The 24,457-nt window shown below is 38.3% G+C and overlaps 1 protein-coding gene across 3 annotated transcripts in view; it reads right to left on the minus strand.

The window, feature by feature from the left end:
* Positions 1-24,457, minus strand: part of CAMK4 (calcium/calmodulin dependent protein kinase IV) — a 223,981-nt gene that overhangs the window by 98,197 nt on the left and 101,327 nt on the right. For all 3 annotated transcript variants that reach the window (XM_073233007.1, XM_036995069.2, XM_073233018.1), the window contains exon 2: positions 21,979-22,057. In XM_073233007.1, the coding sequence (XP_073089108.1) occupies positions 21,979-22,057 (79 nt within the window). The remainder of the gene's footprint in view (positions 1-21,978; positions 22,058-24,457) is intronic.

Consider the following 24,457-nt stretch of genomic DNA (forward strand, 5'->3'; position numbering starts at 1 on the left):
TTAAAGAGCTCTCCCTCACCCTTCATTTCAGTTTCTGCAGATGCTGTTGAAGAAAATTTGGATAAAGATTATTTATATTTTTAATTATTTTTAAATTACTTTTTCCAGCTTTATAGAGGTATAATTGGTATGAAAACACACACATAATTAATGTATACAATTTGGTGAGTTTGGACATGTTTGGGTTCATGTTACCATCACCATAGGGTAATAAACTTCTATCACCTCCAAAAGCTTCTGGTGCTGTTTGTTTTATGCATGGTTAAGTGCACAATACCTTACTGTTAACTATAGGCATTATGTTGTACATCAGAGCTCTGGAACTTAAATTACCATGTATAACTGTAACTTTATATCCATTGAACAATGCTCCATCTCCCCTTTACCCACCCCTGGTAACCACAATTCTATTGTCTATTTCTATGAGTTTGACTATTTTTGATGCTTCATATAAGAGGAATCACACAGTAGCTACGGTTATTTTTATCCAATTTTCTCTTCAGGTCAGCAAGGATTTCCTCCCTAATACAAAATAAATATTTCTTCATTAATGCATGTTGTGTCACCATGAGATGTAAAGACACAGCGGGTCATACAGGCAGTTAGCTGCATCCAGTTGGCACACAGTACTGTTCCATGGTTACTGTATCAGGCCATCATGCCTTGAAGTCCGTGGGAAGGAGGAAGGAGGGGGAATCCACCTCCCAGGAACGTCCTGCTTCCCACTGGTGAAACTGGACCCTGTAGTGTTAACTTCTCCATGCTCCTGGGTGGCATATCCAATCTCTTTGGTAGTCACTTGTGATGCCATATCCTTCCTCATGAGGTGTCATTTCCCACTCTAATCTAGGAGTGTCTGGAAGGGCCAGAAATTTCAGACATGTTTCTGACTGGCCTAGTTGCATGAAAGGGTCGTGGGCAAGCCAGCTCTTCCCGGTCGAGAAGACTGGCAGGTGGAAGAACTCTGAAGAAGCCAGAATGAATTCTGTGCATCACAGGGCATCCTTGAGTGTTTGTCTGGTAAACCAGATGAACTAGACTGCAAGCAGTAGATTCACAGTCCCGCTTCTCCAATTTACTGTATTTTACTGCATATGAGAAAGAGCTGCCTCCCATGGATATTCTGTTTCATTGCTCTCGTTGACCATATGAAGTGGATCATCATCAAATGGCCTGGGCACATGAAGTTTCTCTCTAGAACCTTAATTTAGCTCTTCTATTTAAACCACCTTAAATATTCAAAGAAATATTTTCTTTCATCTTCATAAAGTCATTTATGAAGCATCCAATTTTAATAGCTTCTGATACACTTTCAATATAAAACATACTTTAAATATACTTTTTAAAGGTTATACATAAAAATTAGTGAAATGGTTTGATAAAAGTGGCTATACAGTTGTGTAGAGTTTCAAAACTACAGAATTCAAGATTCCTTAATAGTAAACAAAATCTCAATTCTGCTCTCTCCTCCGTCGGGGGAGAAAAAGGAAAGGATAAGAAGTATAATTCCAGACTAATACCAGGAAAAAATGGCTCCACCCCTGCAACAGGGTTGACTGAATATGGACCCTTCATTAAGGCACACAGAAAATATGCTCCTGTGCTGGGCTCAGAGGATTGAGGAAAAGGAGGCAGGAAGAGTTGAAAAATATGTGAGAAAAAAGTTATAAGGACTTCAGGAAAGAAAAGGAAAGCCAGTTTCTGCACTGTGGGAATGAGGAAGAGAGACAGAAGAGGTGACGAACTGGCATGAAGGAGAGGGGCCATCCACCAGATTTCTGGCAGACTTGGGCCACCTGGTTATCTTAGATGTGGCCTTGATCCAGACGAGCCACGCAGACCTCTGTGAGCAGAGACTACCGCTCTGCTTCTGTGAGTCAGTCAAGTACAACAGCATTTCCACAGAAAATGCTTAGTCTCATCTCATTTTCTTTGCAGAGACTGAGACCATAATCTCCTGTTGTGTCTCTCTATTCTTCTCTGGCTTCTTTGGTTTTTGTGGTTTGAACAATGACCAGACAATATGATGAAAAATACAGAAGTGTGCTCCTCAAATCCTTTGTGGAAAAAGGCAAAATATAAATCATTAATGGATAAAGAAAGAAAGAAATGCCCTGAACATTTCACATTTCTCCTCTGCATAGCTTCTGCTTAAATTAGCATCCTGTGTTCTGACATGTCAACAAGTACATGTTGACACTAACATGCTTGGTGAAAAGACTTTACAACTGGAACTTAGTTAAATTCAAGAATGACAGTTTTAGCCTAAAAGGACTGGAAAGCTAAGAATGGTTGTTTGAATAATGAAAATCAAATGTGGGACACAGATAAAAATATAAGGCTTTCTACAAGATGCTGTTAACTTCAATAACTACAAAATTTTAACCAAACCTAATTTTAACCAGCCTTTTCTCTTCTTGACCTAAAAGAAACTTGGGGATCTCATGATTGCCTTACTATTTTCACAGTCTGCTCAAGTGGTGACTTGTTTTTGTCCCAGGTGGAAATGTCCAACAGGGCCTGGAAGGAGGGTCTCTCTTGCTCATTGCTGGGTCCGAACCACATCTCCTCCTTTGTCCCTCTAAAAGCCCAGCTGCTCTGAAATGTCTGCCGTCAGCCAATACAACCTGCAACCTCTCCTTGTTACAGTCACCTTCTCATCTCCTTGTTACCCATCCTATGCTGAAGGTTTAGCAACTTTATCTCAACCACTGTCATCATTCTTAACTTCTGCTTTCACTTGGATGATCCAGTCAGCATCCTTGTCTCTCAGTTTCTTTACCATTTCCTCAATTTCAGCAATCTCTTCCTCTACCTGCCCCCTCCATGCCCCCTTAGTAACCCATTGCCCCGGTCATACCCCAGGCCTTATCATTATCACCAGTTGTACCACTTCAAAAATACTGATTCCAAGTATCACACTGTCTGCTTTCTACCTCCTGTCTTTTTAGCTCCTCCTTAGCTTACATTCCATGGTCCTTTCTGATAAGCACTGACATGCACATTCTCTCAGCTCCTCTGCTCTTACCTTCCTCTGTTGGACTTGCCAAGGAAAACCCTTTATTTTAGTTAAACTGCTCCTCTTTTACTCTGTTTCTGCATCTGAACTGAATTGTCAGAAAGAAAATGTATGACCATGTTGACTGGTCCCATTTTTAGCTTATGACCCCAGATCTCAAGGGGCTCACAGCTCCCTCACTGTGCCATAGAACATTTTACATTTTCTCTCCTCTAACTTTCAATACAGCCTCTTTCCTTCCCCTCCCTAGTTCACTGAGAAGGTATAAACAATTCAAAGACAGTACTATTTTCTCATTATCCAGTCTATCAATCTATATACATCAGTACCCAATTAATTTCATCCATTTACTCCACAAATATTTTTAGCACCTCCTATGTGCAGATGCTATTCTGGGCAAGAGGGCAGCAGTGAACAAAACAGATAATCTGCCTAAGAAGTTTATGTTCTAGTGAAGACAGAAAATGAACAAATAAATAAGTAAAAGGTCCAGAGTGGTGAGAACTAAGGAAGAAGAAAACAAGCTTAGGTAAGGGAGACAGGGTGCTGTTTGAGATGGATGGCTAGGAAGGTCTCTCTGAGAGGTGACATGAGCTACAACCGCTGGGATCTGAGGGAGAAGTGTTCCGGATGGGGAAACAGCAAACAGGAAGGCCTGCAGCTATGAGTAAGGTTGGAGCAATCAAGCAACAGTGAGGAGGCCAGTTTAGCCAGAGCAAATTGCCAGAGGAGCAAAGCAGTGGTGGTAACAGGCTCCTTGCGACTGGAAGCCAGGCCGTGAAGTGCCATGCCGATCATGGTAGGGACTTGGCTTGTTAATATGAGGGAGGTCAGACATAGCTGGAGGATTAGGAGAGGAATGACATGATCCTAGTTACATTTTAAAAAGATACTCTGACCCTGGTAGGGAGGAGGTCGGTGAGAAGGGCGAAAGCAGGGAGACTCAATACAAGGTTATGGCAGTTACCCAGGCAGAGACAATGGAGGTCTGCACCCAGGAGGTAGTGATGAAGGGGGTTGAGGAGGGGATGGATATTTTAAGGAAGAGCCACTGGTATTTGAAGATGGACCAGCACTGGGGTGTAAGAGAAAGACAAGTGTACAGGGTGACCACAAGTTTTTCAGCCTGAGAAATGTAAAGAATAAAATTGTCATTTACTGAGATGGAGAAACTGGGGAAGAACAGTTTCAATAAGATGTTAATAGTATCTTGGCCCTGTCCATTGTACTGAACTCACCCAGTTGTCCCCTTTCACTCCAGCTCACTAATCACTCAGTTGATCTCTGAAGAAGCCAAGATCATTCCCATTTCTGGGCCTTAACACATTGTAGTTGATACTCTTTGTCTTGAATGTTCTTCACCCAGATCTTTCAGTGTGAGTTTGGACCCAGTGGAGAGGCGAATGGAAGGGGTAGCTCACAGAGGAGGTGAAGGTTCAGAGGTAGAGGTGATGGCAAGCATGGGACACGGTGGGGTGGCATGGGAAGGAGATGTCAGTGGTAGAGGAACCAAACTCCTACTGGACATTTAATACTCATTAGCACAATGTCAATCTTGTTCTATCAGTATGGGAAGATGAACTCTGACAAAGCATTTCAACCAAATAAGCTTAGTTTTGAAAAGTGTGGAACTCATTGTTTAATAGTTCTGCTAATAGCGACCTTGTACTCCTGCAGACTCTAAACAGCAGGAAGGTAAAAAGGAGAAAAACAGAGCTTTCCAATGGTGGAGACAGCCACAGATTGGAGTAGAGTTTAGGCAAGACAAGAATGACTCTGAGAAGCTCAGTCCAGAAAGAAAGACACATACGAAGGCACCTGAAACCTCTGCAGGTCGGGCAGATCCAGAACAGGGCAGCTTCTCCAAGGGAGGTTACCTCCGCTCCTTCAGTCTCAGATTCTAAAATCTAAGCTTTCCTGCTCGAAGATGCCAGAAATTCTTTCACAGGAATAGTCCTTTATTTTACAGTGAATGAAACAGGCTTAAAATATTTCTGGGAGAAATAACAAGCTCAACAAAGTTTACACAAAAGACGGCTGATGCCAGACTCTCAACAGAAAGAGGTTTGGCTTAACAGAGGGAGAGAAAAGAGGAAAGAGAACATGGCATATAAAGTAGAAAGGACTTGATATCTTCATACAGCTCTACCTCGTGTTTCTTTCATCTCTGTATCTCTCCTTGGAATTAAGAATATGTGGGGATAATCCTGATTTAATACAACTTATCCTTAAAGAGATCTCACCCCTCAATTCTTCACCCCTATTCCTGCTTCCAAACTGTATCTCTGCTCCTGTCCACAGAAAACCCTTCCAGTGGTCTCTGCATTCTTTCTCCCACCCTCCCCGCTCCTTCCTGTATCTGTCGGTGCAATCCAACCTGGCTTCATCCCGGAACTCCTCCAAAACTGCTCCGGTAGAAGAAATCAGTGGTTTCCTTGGAGGAGCCACTGAGGGTCAAGCTACCAGCTGCCTTTTTGACCTCATCCTATCCTGTCAGCAGCATTTGGTATGATATTCGATCACTTCCTTCTTCAAACAAAATTGATTATTCCATATCGTCATTCTGGTCTGACTTTTCTTTTACTTTAGAGGCTGCAAAAGTATTGTAATACTTCCTAACTAGTCTCCCCACTTTGATTTGTACCCTTTATAATCATTCCCTCTGCATACAGCAGTCAGGGCGGTAACTTCAAAATGTAAATCTGATCATGTCACTCTCACCTTAAATGTCTCGTTTGGCAGCCCACTCTGCCTGGAATAAATGCAAACCCTACACCATGGACCATAAAACTGAGAATGGCTTGGCCTCGCCCTTTCGATTCAATGTCGTTTTTCTCTCTACACAGGCATTTAACTACTAGACCAGGCTCCAAGGCCTTCGCCCTTGCCACTTCCTCTTCCACTAGGCCTTCTCACTTCAGGGTAACTGAGAAGCCCTCCCTGAACACACCCTCCCTGGATACACCATCAGAAGTAACTACACACACACACACACACACACACACACACACCATGAATCCTATCACTCTATCCCCTTATAACATGCAAAAATCGATGTTATCGTTTAATTAATAATGCATTATTTGCTTGTTTCACCAGGACATAAGATCTGTAACAGCAAGTGTTTTTGTCCATTTTCTGTACTTCAGTATCCCCAGCATTATTTAGCAATGCCTGGTATGTAATAATTTGTTGAATGAATGAATGAGGGATGGAGCTAGTATTTGAGTATAAAAGACTAGGTACTCAAAGTCATAAACCCTGGCTTAACAACATTGGTTAGGCAGTTCTCCTCTGGCCATTCAAGTCTATATGACATTTTTGTCATGTTACTGATACCAACGGAGTGGAGAATGACTCTCATTGGCAGAACTAAGTCCCCAGATCTTCTAAAGTCTGCACAGATAGTAGCTTATGATTTCCAAACTGTGAGCCACAAAGGGTTACTACCACTTACGATTGCATTCTCTCAAGGTAAATGAGGAATATTCCAAGAAATATAATTAATAAAAGCTCAGGTGGAATGACTGACTTTCTAAATCCACTGCAGCAGGGACTGATATTCCATGTCTGGCAGTCAACCCCATCATAGCATACAAACTTCTATAGCTGCCAACAAGGAGAAAAGGTGTCTCCTTCAAACAACACCCCTTGCCTTTAATTGGTGTGATCAATGCATGTATCAAACATAACCAGAGAAGAGATTAAATGCAAATGAAATGATGAAAATTAGAAAATAATGACAGTGAGAACTGGAGTGTACTACGCATTCCCAAAGAAGGAGTTGTGAGACCTTTGGTAAGCAGGGGATTCCAGGGATGTGACCGTGAGCGCTCTGTCTGTGTGCCCACCAGAAGGAAGCCCAAGAGAAAAGCCTTGCTGGATCCCTACTCCCACAGTCCCCAGTGAGGGGACTTCAGTGGTCAGATCTTTGCAAAAAAGAAATGAATATCCTGGGGTAGGAAGTGAACATACTGTTAGCCTTCCAAATTCTCTGTTCAGGTTCATGTTGCCCGGGATAGAAGAAAATAAACAAATATTTTACATTTTTATTGAAGTATCAAAGCCACATTTTTAAAAAATGTGAAATATAAAAAGAAGAGTAAGGACCACACCCACCATTGTAGCACAGCTATCATTAGCATTTTTGTTCATTCCCATTCAGCTTTTAAACTGTGCATATTTCTTCACATATTTCAAATATGGAAATACAATGTCATGTCTTACAATTTTTTAACTAACAACACCATAAAATTTTATGGATGTCCAATATTTCTAAGAAGAATGTAAAACAGCTTCCTAATGGCTAGTGTCGTCCATGGCTAGCCTTATGGTAAGACTACCTTCATTTCTTGCAATTTGTTGCTAATATAAATCATTCTGTAGTGAACATCCTTGCTTGTACATTAAAAAAAATGCAATTTGAATCCTGGCTTTGCCATTCAGAGTCTTTCATAAAGTCACTTCTCTGGTTCAGGATTACTTCGATTTCTTCATGGATAGAATGGGGATAATAAATGCCCCAGAGCATTATCATTGTAAGGATTAAATGAGAATATATGTGAAATCTCCTGGCCCATGGTAGATGATCAGTGTCTTTCCTAAAAGGATTTGTAAAAGTAAACATTTCCTAGTCTTCCATTTCCAATTTTCTAGGTCTTCCCATAAAAACTACTACAACTGAAACAAAATAAATTTAGAAAAAATGGGATTTATGAGTGCACTCCAGAACTGCAGAGGAAAAAAATGTCTAATGAACACGAAATTTTTTTTGTAAAAGTAGAAAACAACTTTATCAAAACCCTAAACTATGTCCAATATATAGTTTATTGCTTCTTGCTTGATGGTAATCAGAGGGGAATCTGCATTTACATTTACATTTAAACACCTTCCGTCACCTTTTTTGAAGACTAGGATAGGAGCTGCATTACTTGGGTAAAGCTCCAAGAAGGTTTTAAGACCATTTCTTAAGTTAAGTAATTACTGTTGGCCACAGTTCACACCTGATTACTACAGACCTGGGTATCAGCCATGCCCTGAAGATGGTTAGGTTCTACTAGAAATGTGACAAACTGCAAGATTTAAGTGTTTTTTAGTAACTTTCACGTGTCAAAGCTGTACTTTTCAAAATGCTGTCAAAATTTCAAAGAAAGCATGAAAACAAACAACAAAATTTAGTTTTCATTTTATCTCTCTTTCAGGTGGATGGCGATGTGTCAGCTGTACAGTCCCCAAACCATCGGAAGTGAGGGGCAGAATGCTGCATTTTCTCAGAGGCCCTGAGGTATCCCTTTGATCATAAAACTAAGTGATCCTCTATTAGTGCTAAAGTTGAGTAAGTGCTATTCAACAAGCTCATGGTTTTGTAAACTGTCTAATAACAAAACAAAAATTACTCCTGGAAATATTGGCATTGAAAGCCTCCTCAGTCACATCCTGGAGTTGAGTTCCTTACTGAGGATAGCTTTGCACAGAGGAAAACCTGGACACTCTTTGAAGTATTAGCTCCTTGGCTGTTCTTTCTAAGATAATCAAGACCTTCAAATATCCTGGTTAATATTGTTTAAAGGATGCTAAAAATTCCTTTAAAAAAAAAGGGAACAAGCTACAGACAAAAAACAAACAAAAAGTCTTTTAAATGATCCCCAAAGTAATATAATCGTATTTTGGGGCTGGAATTGGAAAGAAAGGCATACTGGAGATCTTAATGTTTGAAAAAAACTCCACGATTGCTGTTGCTCCAGAGCAGTAGTCTTCCTCAGTGTGGTGGTCTGGATTTGCCTCTGCTGCCGAGGAAGCGTCTTAATATGAGTGAACTCCAGAAGGGACCAGATGCTTCCAGTAATCAGAAACTAAAGTATATGTCAACTCACTTCTCAACATCTTTTTCTCCACCGTGATGCACACATGCTCAATGCACTCTCCTCACATGTCATTAGGTCTCTTTTGGGTTAAATGGCTCAGAGTTTAAAAGTTCCATGTATGTGTAACTGGGAAGATAATGCACACATTCCATTCTAATGCCCTAGCATTACTCCCTCTTCGATGCTTTCCAGGACTGTCAAATTTCAGAGAAGGCAGTGAAAAAGGGGCCTGTGACCTGTGCACTGGGCTGGTCTGTGCTTTGGTGCTGCTGGGCTGTGGGAGTCTCATTCCTGAACATCTGGCCATTATTCAACCTCGTGCGCCTCCAGCTGTCCATAGCCGCCAGTGCTCTCAGCTACTGGGATCTTTTGTGCTGTCAGCATTGGGCCCTGGCTGTGCCACATGGCCACTGAGTCCTTACTGTAGAGACGAGGCTCCCAAGCATTGAATACAGAGGCTAATAGGGGAGAAACAGCTCTAAAAGGGGGCTTAACTTACACTGAATATTTACCTTAAAGAAACTCTTGTAACCTTAAAAGAGACTTCTAAACTGGAAAAAAAAACTGAGATATCTTTGACCAGAGATTTGAAATATTTTCCCCCTAGATATCCAGGGTACCAGTCTCAGGAAGAATTGTAACTATCATAAAAAAGAGGATACTTAAAAAATTTTTTGGCAGATACAAATGTGGTGGGTAAATTCCCCTTCATAAAAATGTGTCAGAATTTAAAATATGAGGGTAATAGCCTTGGATCTGCTTTGACTTAATAATAAAAGAAATCAATTACAGTTTATAGCATTTTATTTTGTAGGTCACACCTTGAAAGTGATCAGGCCATCCAAATGTGTCCTGATGCTGTAATGGAAAAACTGTTCTAGCTTATTTTAATTTCAAAATCTCAAAGAAAAATTCTCCCAGTGACAGCTTGGTACGTTGTGGGAAAAAAAGCCCTGTAGTATAACTATTCATTTTATACATTTTTCAGACGTCTGGGGTAGAGATAAGTATGAATAGCTTTAACTGAATTTATCCCATGATACTGACATTTGCAGCAGAGAGGAAATTGGAGCTCTGTATACCCAGCCACTCCTGGGGCCATCGCTGCCTCTCACCATCAAGACAAAGAGCAAAAAAGATTCACACCGAGCAATGTGTGTAGTTTGTATGTTGCACACTCCCATTATTCTTTCCTTATTGACTATTGTAAGCTGAGACTCACTGAACTAAGGTTTCAACTAAACGAAAACAAAGGTTTTAACAACATTTAATGTTGCTAGTATTCTCTGAACATAGGGAATATTATTTACCCTTGTTTCACAATGTGACTGAAAACTGCACTCAAGCTTCTCTGTGTCTTTGTGTCAACAAAAGCTTTTTTATTCTTTATCAGCTTAGCAAGGAGCAACACCTAATTTCAGTCCTAGATCTGAGCCATGATCATTCTTGACTTTTTTTGGTGTGGAGTCTTTTTCTCTATCAGGACCTAGTTTGTATAAATAGAAAGGGCCCAGACTTGGGACTCAAAAGCCCTGGGTTCAAATTCTATATGCTATCATGTACTTCGCACAAGTTGCTTCTCTAAAACTCTGATAAGTAAAACCCTCCACAGGGTGCTTCACATTAACATGTGAAGGGACCACTGCATAGTGTTTAATAATTAAATATGGTCTCCATTCTTAGTAGTATTATGTTCCTTCACTGTTAAAACTACTGAAGTGGCATGATGATTTGAGAGTGCTTACTTTGAAAGAAAATAGTTGAAATCTAATTCAATACTGAAAATTATTTGGATTTCTTCTAATTAATATCCTCTGAACATACTCATTTCCTCTCCTTTAGCAAATTAATGCTTTGGGAGTTCCATGACTTTATCTTTTTGTTAGCTTCTTTCTCTCCTCTGTTCTCTTACATCGTCTGGATGGATGCAGCTTTGACTGCCATTCAGCTGTGTACCATACAGAATTATCAAAATCAAATGCATTGAAATATTTTTTCCTGTTAATACTATACATAGCTTTTCCCCTTCTTACTAAGATACAAAAGCTAAGTTTGCTTTGAGGCTGGTAGGCTGTGATCCTCTGGCTCCTCAGCTCTCCTGGTGCGGCCCATGGGGCACCACTTGCCAGTTCTCATCTCCTGACCTTATGCGCCTTCTGACTTCCTGCTGCCCAGCACAGCTTTGCTGACAAGGCCTTTCCTACTTAGCTCTCTGAGAAGGTTCTAGTCTCTTTCTTTTTAGAGTGTGGTAACTTAAGCTTTCCCTCTAAGATTTCCTCTGTTTTAAATGGTTATACATCTCCTTTTTCTGTCCCATGGACTCCATAATAAAGGGTGACAGTCACTTTAGATCCAACCACCCACTACTTGTAAAAATACTAGAGGATTCAATGTGATAACCTGAGTTGATAGAGTAATTGCAAGATGTTTCCTTTTGGGTAACAGCATTCCAGCTTGTGCCTGTACTCCCCACTCCCCACCTTTCCCTGCTTCCCCAACCCTTTACATCAGCCAGCCTCTGAATAATGGTGTTTACTTTTTAAAAGGCAACAAATTACCTATGAGAGGTCATTATAATGATGGGATAGATAAGCAAGCTGAATTGTGACAGATTCCAGCAGCATTTCTATCAAAAAAGAAAACAAATCAAACAGTAACAACTGATTCTCTACAAGAATGTTCAGACTTCTGAATAGATCTTTGAGTGGTAAAGTATACAAATCAGGCCAAGATTTTTACATTCCATCCGCTACCTTTTTTCTTTTGTAGACAGATACTTGTCACAAACTGAATAGAAATATCCCTGTTCCTATTCCAGGAATCCTGGTTTAATAATCCTTATGAAAATCGATAGGTTCCAACTGACAGAATGCTTGAAAAAGTTTCAGTTCACTTGACACGGCTTGTTATCTGCAAGCTGCTTCCTTAATGTGTTCTGAGACTTCAATTGGGCCCAAAAAGTCTATTTGAGCTAGTGATTTATTACTCTCCTCTCCATCACTGACCAAAGGCAACCTGAACTGCACTTTCAGAGCATACCCATGAGTGGTTAAAAGCGGCTACAGCAGTGTTTAATAGATGCATATCTTTAACCCAGATTGACCCAGACATATCTCTGACGTAAATTATAGCAATTGGAAAATGAATGGCCTGTGTTTGGTTTTCTACGTTTCCAAAGGTTAGGTAGGAAAATACAAGAGCAGATAATTCTGTTTATCCAGGGGTATAAATGGTATTATCTCTGTTTTAGAAGATTTACCATCTTCTGAAAATCTCCTCTATTGGAGATGTCCTGGAGATTCACTTACCAAAATTTGGGAGGAGGCCTGGATACATTCTGTAATTTAATCTAGAGCAACCTTTCAAATTCTCCTGCAACATCATAGTTATGTACTCAAATAGCTAATTCATAAGAATATAAGGAATAATGATTATCCCTTATATAACTAACTTATAGAATGATTAGCAAATCAGAATGTGTGGTTCTTCATTAACTGGAAAGAGGGTAAAAGGCCTCTTTCATCCTTTATGGGAATTTTGCAAAATTCATGGAAACTAAATTATTCAAGAAAAATATTTTCAGAAATTTATGGGTAACTATATTACAATAACTAAAATATGACAAAATTTGGGGTTTGAACAGCTTTTACACTGTTCTAGTCACACTGCTCTAAGAGTAAGAATCAGGATGGAGTTGCAAGGTTGAAAGTATTCCAAGTCTAAGAATCACAGACACCCAAGATTTATGTAAGTAGGATGTCATATGATCAGATACCATTACTTAGTGCCACATTAAATTTTAAAAGCACTCCAAAAACAAAATAAACAGGAATGCACAATATGTCTGGTGCTCCTCACTCAGTTTTAAATCAAGCTAATGCAAATATTAGAATTGCACAGAATAAACTGGTACTATTATTATATGAAATATCTGTGTGGACCCATTACAATTAATGAGAAGACTAATGGTCACCATTTACTACATGCTTCCTGGGTGCTGATAAATCTATTAGATAAATCTCATTTTGATCTTCACTAGCATGCCATAAACTAGAATGTTCATAAACCCATTCTACTGAAGAAGAAACTGAGATTGAGAGATTTATATAATTTGTTGGAAAATCACACAGGTGCTAAGTAGCAGAAGTGATCCTGAACTCAGTTTGCCTGGCTGCAGAGCCCATGATCTCACCCAACAACTGAACAGCCATTCTTAAGGAGGGTCAGAATACCTATACATTCTGAATTTACACTGAGATTAATTCTTAGATTTAATGCTGGGTATTTCATGAGAGGGCATGGATTTTACAGTAAGATGAAATGCAATCTTTTCCAAGAGTTGAACCCCAACAGACAGAAATTCTATCTGAATTCTAGAATCTAAATATTTGTCTCAAAGTTCCAGGGACACTATAAATGATTGGTAAGCATAATTTTCTTAAATCTCATTCAATTCTTGAAAACGAGCCATACTCATAGGGCTAAAGTGTGACTACTTACATACACCCTGAAGTATGTACTCCTGAGGAATAATATAGCATGTGAATCACTCCTGAAATAGTGGTTCCATTTTCACATCATTCTTCAAAAGTTTTTAATCCATTTAACTCAGCAAATTCAGTCCAGCTGAAGGTTCCATCTGTTTAATCTGTTCAAATTTTGACACTTTCTTGAGTATATTTTTTTCCTTTTGTGTAGTTTTAAGTTAAAAGGTCATGCAGCATCAGTAAAAAGGTTCCATCTTGTAAATCACTGGTTGTCCAACCAATTATGTCTGTCAAAACCATTAATGCCCCAAAGAATGTTAAGCTGAGGAAGTAATTTAGTAAATCTTTCAATTATACTTCAATTTCTTCTGAATATCACCTAAAATGGAGATGATGAAGGGCTTATGCATGAAGGAAAAAATTAGCCTTGCTTCCTTCAGCCCTGACTCATGTTTTATGAAGTTCACAGTAAAAAAGTTCCTTTTGATATCTACAAGTCAATTAGTTCTATGTGCCAGGTAGTATTTATGGGCACCAAAAATGATATTGCCCGTGAATCTGTAACTGTTTTAAAATAAAAAGTTACAAAATAGGTCATCTTTTCTAGGAGGAGTGCCCCCTCGGTGCCCTCAGAAGGAATCAACTGTGTTCACACTTGGATTTCAGACTTCTTTCTTCAGAATTGTAAAAGAATAACTTTAGGTAATTTGAGGACTTGATGAGTACAAGCATCACTAATACCAAGTGGATAAAAATTAAACAAATAAGCAACTGAAAAAGCCCTTGAGACAAATGGGTACTGTTTTGGGAAATATCCAGGATTTTAGTAGAGCATAAAAGTAGTTCAATGATCATTTCCTATTTTCTGGCACTTCAATATATCTATAATAGTCACTAATGTTTACCATAACATTTAGAAACCGTAAGATCTTGAAATGTTTTCTGAATGGAAAGAAGAAATGCTGAGATATGTTAAACAGGATCTCAATATTGAATCATGCTTTACCCCAATTTTTTGCTATGAGAATTTTTATATATACTTAGGTGTTGAAATACTGGAATGGACACCACTGTTGTCTTAAACTCAATAATGGTCAATTTTTGCCATATATTTTCTTTCTCTCTTTCTCCCCATATGTGCACATACCACTTTTTTGTTGGGTAACTTTTTGAAGGTACGTTGCAGATATTATGACCTTGGCTGACATGTACTAAAAGTATTCTAATTCCATGAAATATAATTATCTATATATGAAGTACATGGTAGTATACCTGTATATAAAATATATAATAGTTTAAATATTTTTATTATAATGACCTGTTAATCTCCTCCAAGAATACTTTGTTAGCCGAAATACCTAATTGTCTGAACATGACAATTTACTTTATGCTTATTATCAGTATCAACTCTCTCATGGGCCTGACCACCAGTGAGATATGGATTTCTCCCTAGAAGATGATGCTTTAGTCTGTCTCCTTATGGATAAATTGATCTTTGTCTATTACACAGACATCTGAGCGCCTAATGGATTCTCAATGATAGGGTGTTTTATGAGGGAAATTAGTCTCTTACTGCCAATGCAAACTGAATCCTTCCTAAAATAATAAGCTAAGAAAAAGGTACATAATTTTGCCATAAAATGAAATTTGGACAAACTATTCTGAAAAAGTATTTAAACAGATCCTGAGGAAAAGGATTATTGTTATTAAATAATTAACCATAAAAGAGATAGGAAACTTTTTTAGACTTAAAAATGTTTATATATTAATTTACACCTATAAACAAACTGGATGTTTTCTTATGTTTATTAACTTTCTTTTTTTTTTTTTCACAGAAAGAACATTATGTTTACTAGGTTCCCCCCTTCACCAAGTCGCCCCCACATACCCCTTCACAGTCACTGTCCATCTGCGTAGTAAGATGCTATAAAATCTCTACTTGTCTTCTCTGTGTTGCGCAGCCCTCCCCGTGACCCCCACGCACTATACATGCTAATAGTAATACCCTCTTTCTTTTTCCCCACCCTTATCCCTCCCTTCCCACCCATTGTCCCCAGTCCCTTTCCCTTTGGTAACTACTAGTCCATTCTTGGGTTCTGTAATTCTGCTACTGTTTTGTTCCTTCAGTTTTCCTTTGTTCTTATACTCCACATATGAGTGAAATCATTTGGTACTTGTCCTTCTCCGCTTGGCTTATTTCACTGAGCATAATACCCTCTAGCTCCATCTATGTTGTTGCGAATGGTAGGATCTGTTTTTTTCTTATGGGTGCATAATATTCCATTGTGTATATGTACCACATCTTCTTTATCCATTCATCTACTGATGGACATTTAGGTTGCTTCCATATCTTGGCTGCTGTAAATAGTGCAGCGATAAACATAGGGGTGCATCTGTCTTTTTCAAACTGGAGTGCTGCATTCTTAGGGTAAATTCCTAGAAGTGGAATTCCTGGGTCAAATGGTATTTCTATTTTGAGCATTCTGAGGAACCTCCATACTGCTTTCCACAATGGTTGAACTGGTTTACATTCCCACCAGCAGTGTAGGAGGGTTCCCCTTTCTCCACAACCTTGCCAACATTTGTTGTTGTTTGTCTTTTCGATGATGGCAATCCTTACTGGTGTGAGGTGATATCTCATTGTGGTTTTAATGTGCATTTCTCTGATGATTAGCAATGTGGAGCATCTTTTCATGTGCCTGTTGGCCATCTGGATTTCTTCTTTAGACAACTGTCTATTCAGCTCCTCTGCCCATTTTTAAATTGGATTCTTTGCTTTTTGTTTGTTGAGGCATGTGAGCTCTTTATATATTTTGGATGTCAATCCTTTATCGGATCTGTCATTTATGAATATGTTCTCCCATACTGTAGGATACCTTTTTGTTCTATTGATGGTGTCCTTTGCTGTACAGAAGCTTTTTAGCTTGATATAGTCCCACTTGTTCATTTTTGCCTTTGTTTCCCTTGTCCAGGGAGATATGTTCATGAAGAAGTCACTCATGTTTAAGTCCATGAGATTTTTGCCTATGTTTTTTTCTAAGAGTTTTATAGTTTCATGATTTACATTCAGGTCTTTGATCCATTTCAAATTTACTTTTGTGTATGGGGTTAGACAGTGATCCAGTTTCATTCTCTTACATGTAGCTTTCCAGTTTTGCCAGCACCATCTGTTGAAGAGACTGTCATTTCCCCATTGTATGTCCATGGCTCCTTTATCAAATATTAATTGGCCATATATGTTTGGGTTAATGTCTGGAGTCTCTATTCTGTTCCACTGGTCTGTGGCTCTGTTCTTGTGCCAGTACCAAATTGTCTTGATTACTGTGGCTTTGTAGTAGAGCTTGAAGTTGGGGTGCGAGATCCCCCCCACTTTATTCTTCCTTCTCAGGATTGCATTGGCTATTCGGGGTCTTTGACGGTTCCATATGAATTTTTGAACTATTTGTTCCAGTTCATTGAAGAATGCTGTTGATAATTTGATAGGGATTGCATCAAATCTGTATATTGCTTTGGGCAGGATGGCTATTTTGACGATATTAATTCTTCCTAGCCAGGAGCATGGGATGAGTTTCCATTTGTTAGTGACCTCTTTAATTTCTCTTAAGAGTATCTTGTAGTTTTCAGGGTATAGGTCTTTCACTTCCTTGGTTAGGTTTATTCCTAGGTATTTTTTTCTTTTTGATGCTATTGTGAATGGAATTGTTTTCCTGATTTCTCTTTCTATTAGTTCATAGTTAGTTTATAGGAAAGCTACAGATTTATGTGTGTTAATTTTGTATCCTGCAACTTTGCTGAATTCCAATATTAGTTCTAGTAGTTTTGCAGTGGAGTATTTATGGTTTTTTATGTACAATATCTTGTCATCTGCAAATAGTGACAGTTTGACTTCTTCTTTACCAATCTGGATTCCTTGTATTTCTTTGTTTTGTCTGATTGCCATGGCTAGGACCTCCAGTACCACGTTGAATAACAGTGGGGATAGTGGGCATCCCTGTCTTGTTCCTGATCTCAGAGGAAAAGCTTTCAGCCTCTCGCTGTTCAGTACGATGTTAGCTGTGGGTTTATCATATATGGCCTTTATTATGTTGAGGTACTTGCCCTCTATGCCCATTTTGTTGAGAGTTTTTATCATGAATGGAAGTTGAATTTTGTCTAATGCTTTTTCAGCATCTATGGAGATGATCATGTGGTTTTTGTCCTTTTTGTTGATGTGATGGATGATGTTGATGGATTTTCGAATGTTGTACCATCCTTGCATCCCTGGGATGAATCCCACTTGGTCATGGTGTATGATCCTCTTGATGTATTTTTGAATTCGGTTTGCTAATATTTTGTTGAGTATTTTTACATCTTCGTTCATCAGGGATATTGGTCTGTAGTTTTCTTTCTTGGTGGGGTCTTTACCTGGTTTTGGTATTAGGGTGATGTTGGCTTCATAGAATGAGTTTGGGAGTATTTCCTCCTCTTCTATTTTTTGGAAAACTTCAAGGAGAATGGGTGTTATATCTTCTCTGTATGTCTGATAAAATTTCGAGGTAAATCCATCTGCCCTGGGGGTTTTGTTCTTGGGTAGTTTTTTGATTACTGCTTCAATTTCGTTGTTGGTAATTGGTCTGTTTAGATTTTCTGTTTCTTTCTGGGTCAGTCTTGGAAGGTTGTATTTTTCTAAGAAGTTGTCCATTTCTCCTAGGTTTTCCAGCTTGTTAGCATATAGGTTTTCATAGTATTCTCTAATAATTCTTTGTATTTCTGTGGAGTCCGTCGTGATTTTTCCTTTCTTGTTTCTAATTCTGTTGATGTGTGTTGACTCTCATTTTCTCTTAATAAGTCTGGCTAGAGGCTTATCTATTTTGTTTATTTTCTCAAAGAACCAGCTCTTGGTTTCATTGATTTTTTTCTATTGTTTTATTCTTCTCAGTTTCATTTATTTCTTCTCTGATCTTTATTATGTCCATCCTTCTGCTGACTTTGGGCCTCATTTGTTCTTCTTTTTCCAATTTCAATAATTGTGACATTAGACTGTTCATTTGGGATTGTTCTTCCTTCTTTAAATATGCCTGGATTGCTATATACTTTCCTCTTAAGACTGCTTTTGCTGTGTCCCACAGAAGTTGTGGCTTTGTGTTATTGTTGTCATTTGTTTCCATATATTGCTGGATCTCCATTTTAATTTGGTCATTGATCCATTGATTATTTAGGAGTATGTTGTTAAGCTTCCATGTGTTTGTGGACCTTTTTGCTTTCTTTGTACAATTTATTTCTAGTTTTATACCTTTGTGGTCTGAAAAGTTGGTTGGTAGGATTTCAATCTTTTGGAATTTACTGAGGTTCTTTTTGCAGCCTAGTGTTTATTAACTTTCTTGAATGTGATTAAATTTTACACATTTTCAATGAAATACTGAGTGGAATATTTTGAAATTCACCCCAGAAGTCCTCTCTAATAGATAGTAAAATGTGTGGAATTACATACCCCTGTATCTTCTAGTTAGAACTGATGTTCTAACACCCAGTACTTCAGAAAGACACCTTATTTGAAAATCAGGTTGCCATAGATACAAGTAGTTAATTGAAGATGAGGTCACACCAGAGTAGGGTGAGCCCCTAATCCAACAGGACTGGTGTCCTTATGAGAAGAGAGATATTGGATACAGAGAGGCACAGAGGGAGGATGACATGAAGACATGCAGAGAAGATGGCCGTGTGATGAGGGAGGCAGAGATCAGAGTGGGGCATCTACAAGTCAAGGAACGCCAAGCTGCTGGCTGTCACCGAAAACTAGAACAGGTGCCTTCTCAGTGCCCTCAGAAGGAATCAATCCAGTTCACACGTGGATTTCAGACTTCTAGCCTTCAGAATCGTAAAAGAATAAATTTCTGATGTTGTTTAAGCCACCAGTTTATGTAGCTTATTACACTAGCCCTAGGAAATTCTCACAGTTGGTTGATGATAGATAGATGGGTAGATAGATAGATGATAGATAGACAGTTTGTCTTTCAGACCTCTTTGGTGTAGGCCTAATCATAAAATGAGGACCTAAGGAACTATCCAGTGAAGTAGTATAGTGGTCCCAAAGTTGTAACTTGAACCACATAAAATTGTCATTTTTTAAGTTAAAAATGGCTTAATATAGACAATTTTATGTGGCTTAATCTAATAAATAGATTACATAGATGATTTCAGTTTTCTGAAACCCCTTTTCCCTTAAAGAGCAGATCTTTAACTGAATTCCCTAGGAATATGTTTTATTTTTCTCCATATCACTTTTTCTCTATAAATAGGTTCCTAGGCTTCCATTCATTTCATTTAGATAAGGAAGTTCAGTCTTCATGACCTATATGGTATTAAACACTGGAGGCAATTGGTCTTTGAGGTTGTACCTGCTATTTCTCTTGTTTACACATCTCTGTGCATGGTTTATTCTAGGAGACAATGCTGAGGATTCCATCTAAAGCCGAGGTTTCTTCAGGGGATTTTCTCTCTTTCCACTTGGCATAGCAGTAACTGTGACTGACAACATCTGCCTTAGAGTACCACTCCACGGCTCCATCTGACACTTGGCTCCCATCCACATTTTCTTTCGCCTGCCTTCTGAGGAAGATGTTTCCACAACAGAGGAGAAAAGAATACAGCAAGGCCAAACAAGAGCTTTACTTTACCAATGAATAAGAGTCACAAAGCCACCAAATGTCTTTACCTGTCTCTCATTCTGACTCATCCAAAGATTTCTGACATAAACCAATATTCTCTAAACAAGTCCGTTTCCTCTGGTATTATGAGCGCTCAAAAATCATTTTTAAATGTTTATCTTCCTAGGTGTTCATACAGCTAGTCCCTTTCAAAATTTCCTCAACTATGAAAGTAAAATGGCCACTCACAAATTTTAATGAATTTTTTTTAACCAGTGAGAAAGAATAGAACAAATATGCTAAAGTATGCTAATTAATTTTCATAAAAAGTATATATTTAACAGGAAATTCTATTTCATAAAAATTTAATAATTCTTGATTCAAATACATTTTATGACTATAAGAACTTGATTTAAGAGAAAATTCCAAACCTTGCTGTGGAGAAACTGGAAATTACTATAGGATCCTCACCTGACCCTAAACTGCTTGATGATGTAATTGGTCTACTGCTAGGCCACTGCTTCCACACCTGTAGGCAATGAGCTAGTATTGACTGAGTCACTATATAAAGAGGTCCGCCCAGTGCTCTGGCTGGAAACAGAGACAGAGGTGGATTATGGACCCGCAGACTGCTGGATGCAGACCTAATTCTACTGCTGGACCTATCGCGGGGAAAACAAAGCTGGGTGTAAACCCTTTTACCCCAAGAACATTCCATTGTCATTCCTCGGTTTCACTGAATTCATAGTGAACTTGCCCAGGGCTGAAACCCTCAGGCAAGCCACTTGCGAATCAGGAGATCCCTCTACATTCTGAAATAACTTAAATCATTACCTACACCAAATAGGAAAGCCAGAATACAGTTTTAGAAGCAATTGACATTTAAATTATTACTTTCTTCAATTAAACTGTCTTTGTTAGTTTAGTATGGCTTTAAATTCTAATGGACTGTTTCAAAATGTCATTCTACTTCTACTCGGCTGAAAACCCTGTGCCATTATGCAAGATTCTAAAATTTCCCTGTGCTAGACAATACATAAACAGCTGGTGCTATTAAGCTTCCTTTAGGAAGAAAAAAAATCCCTTGGCCTAAAAGGGGTATTATTTGACTTCAAAATGTATAATACTTTTCTCCTCAGCATACTTTTTACAGCTAGGTTTTTAGAAGTATATATATATATATATATATATATAATATATATATATATATATATTGCACGTATGTGTTCACATAAAATTTGAGAAAGGAAGAATGCACTATAAAAGAATATGTTGTGTTCTTGTGGTTTTATAAGGGAAACTACATAAGGACAGAAAGGGCAAGTAGGACATTACAATGCCAAACACTCTTTGGGGCACAGGGAACTGGCATTTGTAGTCTGAACTCTCACCTGCTGCACTGCTTATTTATTGGAGATGAGCCTAAGTAGCATTTGCCCTCTCAGCCCACTTACGATAGGGTGAAAAAAAAAAAGCAATCTGAAAACAAAATCCTTCCTTCTTGTTCAAATACAAATTTCTTAAATGAACAGGTTCAGTCCCAGAAGCATTAGCATTTGTCCAGCTGTACTTTACTGAAGCAAACCCAACATCTGAAAATCAATTGGAAGTTGATGACTCCTTATACAAATGCCTCCGTTTGTGTTGCATTTAGGTGTTTTTAAACAGCAAGCTTTTCTAGTGTGTACACATATGTATCTAAAACCATGACTGGTATACAAAGCAAGTTTACCTGCCCGTCTAAATACTTTCCTTGCCACACTTCTACCCACAGCCACATTCCATCGGAGACCCAGTTGCTTTCAGAGTCTCACAGTTTCCATCAAAACACAACCCATTTGGCTGCACTTTCATAATCAAGACTCGAATGAGTTAGCTGCATGTAGCAGCTCTCTGGTCCTTTTGTCCTTTGAACTGGGACTCCTGGCTTCTTCAGGTCACAGCTCCCTTAGAGATGTTATTATATAATGAAATAAACTTACTGTTTTCTTTAACACTTTGAGAGCATAAGGCTTCTGGGTCCCCTTCTGTTTGCATCTGTACACAATGGATGTAGCACCCCTTGAGCGGGAAAAAGACAAAAAGAAAATGTTATGCTTTGGTAATGAAATCAAGGCGAATGCTTGAAAATAAGTATCTCTTGAAAATAAGTTATCCTCATAACTGACAAGTTCTATAGGACCTGCCCAACAGTTGAAAAGTGATTTTTCCTCACAACTGAATATAGTTTGCTTAGAACAATCCAGTCATCTTTTCCTCCTGGTCCATCCCCTACAAGTAACATGCTTAGGGCTGCAGCATTCAGTAGGCTCTGGAATAAAACAGGTCCTCAGGTGAACATAGCTTTTGGAGGACATCCACCCAATTTCAGGGTCCCTGAGCTTTCCTAAAGATATGTGTCTGGAGTAAAATAAACCATATGGCTTCAGGAGTGGGCTGAAGTTCAGCAGTTAGCTGTAAGGGTCAGGACAGTTTCCACTACTCGGCAAGGAAACTGGGGACCCTTGAGAACTTACACCACTTCATTGGGTGGTGCCCTGGCATTCTTCCAGAGCCAATGTCAGCCCTATCGAGATTCTGGCTCCTTCAGCTCGGTGAATACAGCTACAACTTATTTTCACATGCCTAACAAAAATAATTGTGTGAAATATCCAGGAGAAAATACTGTAAAAATGGTTAAAGATACATGGAAAAAAAGTAGGCTCATCTCTGTACAAAACAACTTGGAGAAGTACAGAATATAAGGGACTCAATAACCATCTTCATATATGTGTGAGGTCACTAAAAACAGAGCATTAAAAAGCAGGCCAGCATGGTCCTGATGCTCCCTTCCCACACGTGAGAGCGAAAGAATGAGAGACCAAGCGAGGCCACTGCCCATGAAGGCTTGAGTCACAGCCTCAGAAAGGGAACTTCAGATAGGTCTTAAAATAAGATCGGTTGAAGTAAATCTGTCAGACTTTAAAGATTAGGCCAAAGGACTTATTGTGATATATTCAGTCCTTTGGTTCTGAAATTCTAAGCAAGCACAAAAGAATTATAAAAATCAAACATTCCCAGCTACCCAGGCACAACAAAATTTTACCAGCACCAAGAGGAGTCCAGAACTCAGCAGTGAATGCTAACATATAAGAAAAACTTCCACACACTTTAGAAAACCTTTGGTAAGATATAACACATACATACAAAGAAATAAGGAGTTGTAGAAATGGAATAAATGGAGATGAATGTAAAATTTAACTTTATTTTTAATTACTCTAAAAATTGCTATCTAAAGCAAAAAAATTAACAATGTACTATGCTTATAGCATATATAAAAGTCAAATGTGTGACAACAACAGCACAGAGTAGGGGGAAGAAATTCTGAAAATACTGTTAAGTCCTTCTATTACATGTTAAGTAGTATGTTATTATTTAGGTAGGCTCTGATTGCAATTAAAGGTGTATAATATGTAATTTAGGACAATCAATAAAATAAGTATTAAAAGAAAAAATAAATCAATAGTGAAGCTAAAATGGAATAAAATGAAAAGCAAAATAAAATAAAACTTAAATGCAAGGGAGGAAAAAACAGTAAAATATAAAACAGCTAACTACATAGGTTATTTTAATCCAACCATATTAATTATTACACTAAGTGTAAACTTTATAAAGGCGTCAGGTAGAAATAAAGAACATTAGATTGGATTGAAAAATCAAGACCATACAAAAAATGTTTTTTTGTCATTTGGTCACAAATAAATTGACAGAAAGGAGATACTATGCAAACACACATCAAAAGAAAGCAGGAAAAGCTTTCTTAATTAATAATCATCTCAACCAGACTTGAGAATAAGGATAAAGATGGACATTACTTAATTTCAAAGGAATCAAGTCCATAAAATGACATATCTAATGTAAATGTGTATGCACCTAACAATAGAACTTCAAAATCCATGAAGCAAATGGATCGAACTGAAAGGACAGACAAATCCACAAATACATTTGAAGACTTCAACACATCCTCTCAGTAACTGGTAGAAAAAGCAGACACATTACCACCAAAGACATGAACAGTACTCTCAACCAAATTAACCTAATTGACGTTTAGAGAAAACCATACAGAAATAGCAGAATGTACATTCTCTTCAAAGTTAGAAGATTCACATACTTCATTTCCAGACTTAGTATAAAGCTACAGTAATCAAGACAGTGGTACTGAAGAAAGAATTAAAATGTGGACAAATGGCACGGAGAAAAAGATCGAGAAGTAGTCGTACACATACATGGCCATTTAGTTTCTAACAAAACTTCTTAGTTTCTGAAAAAGGCAATTCAGAGAGAAAGGATAGTCTTTCCAACTACAAATAGTACTGCAACAATTGGATACCCATATGCAAAGCAAAGACAAAAACAAACCACTTTGTCCAAATTCACACTCTACCAAAAAATTACTCAAAATATACCACAGATAAAAATGTA

The sequence above is a fragment of the Manis javanica genome, chromosome 1 (assembly GCF_040802235.1).
Source record: "Manis javanica isolate MJ-LG chromosome 1, MJ_LKY, whole genome shotgun sequence".
Classification (NCBI taxonomy): Eukaryota; Metazoa; Chordata; class Mammalia; order Pholidota; family Manidae; genus Manis; species Manis javanica.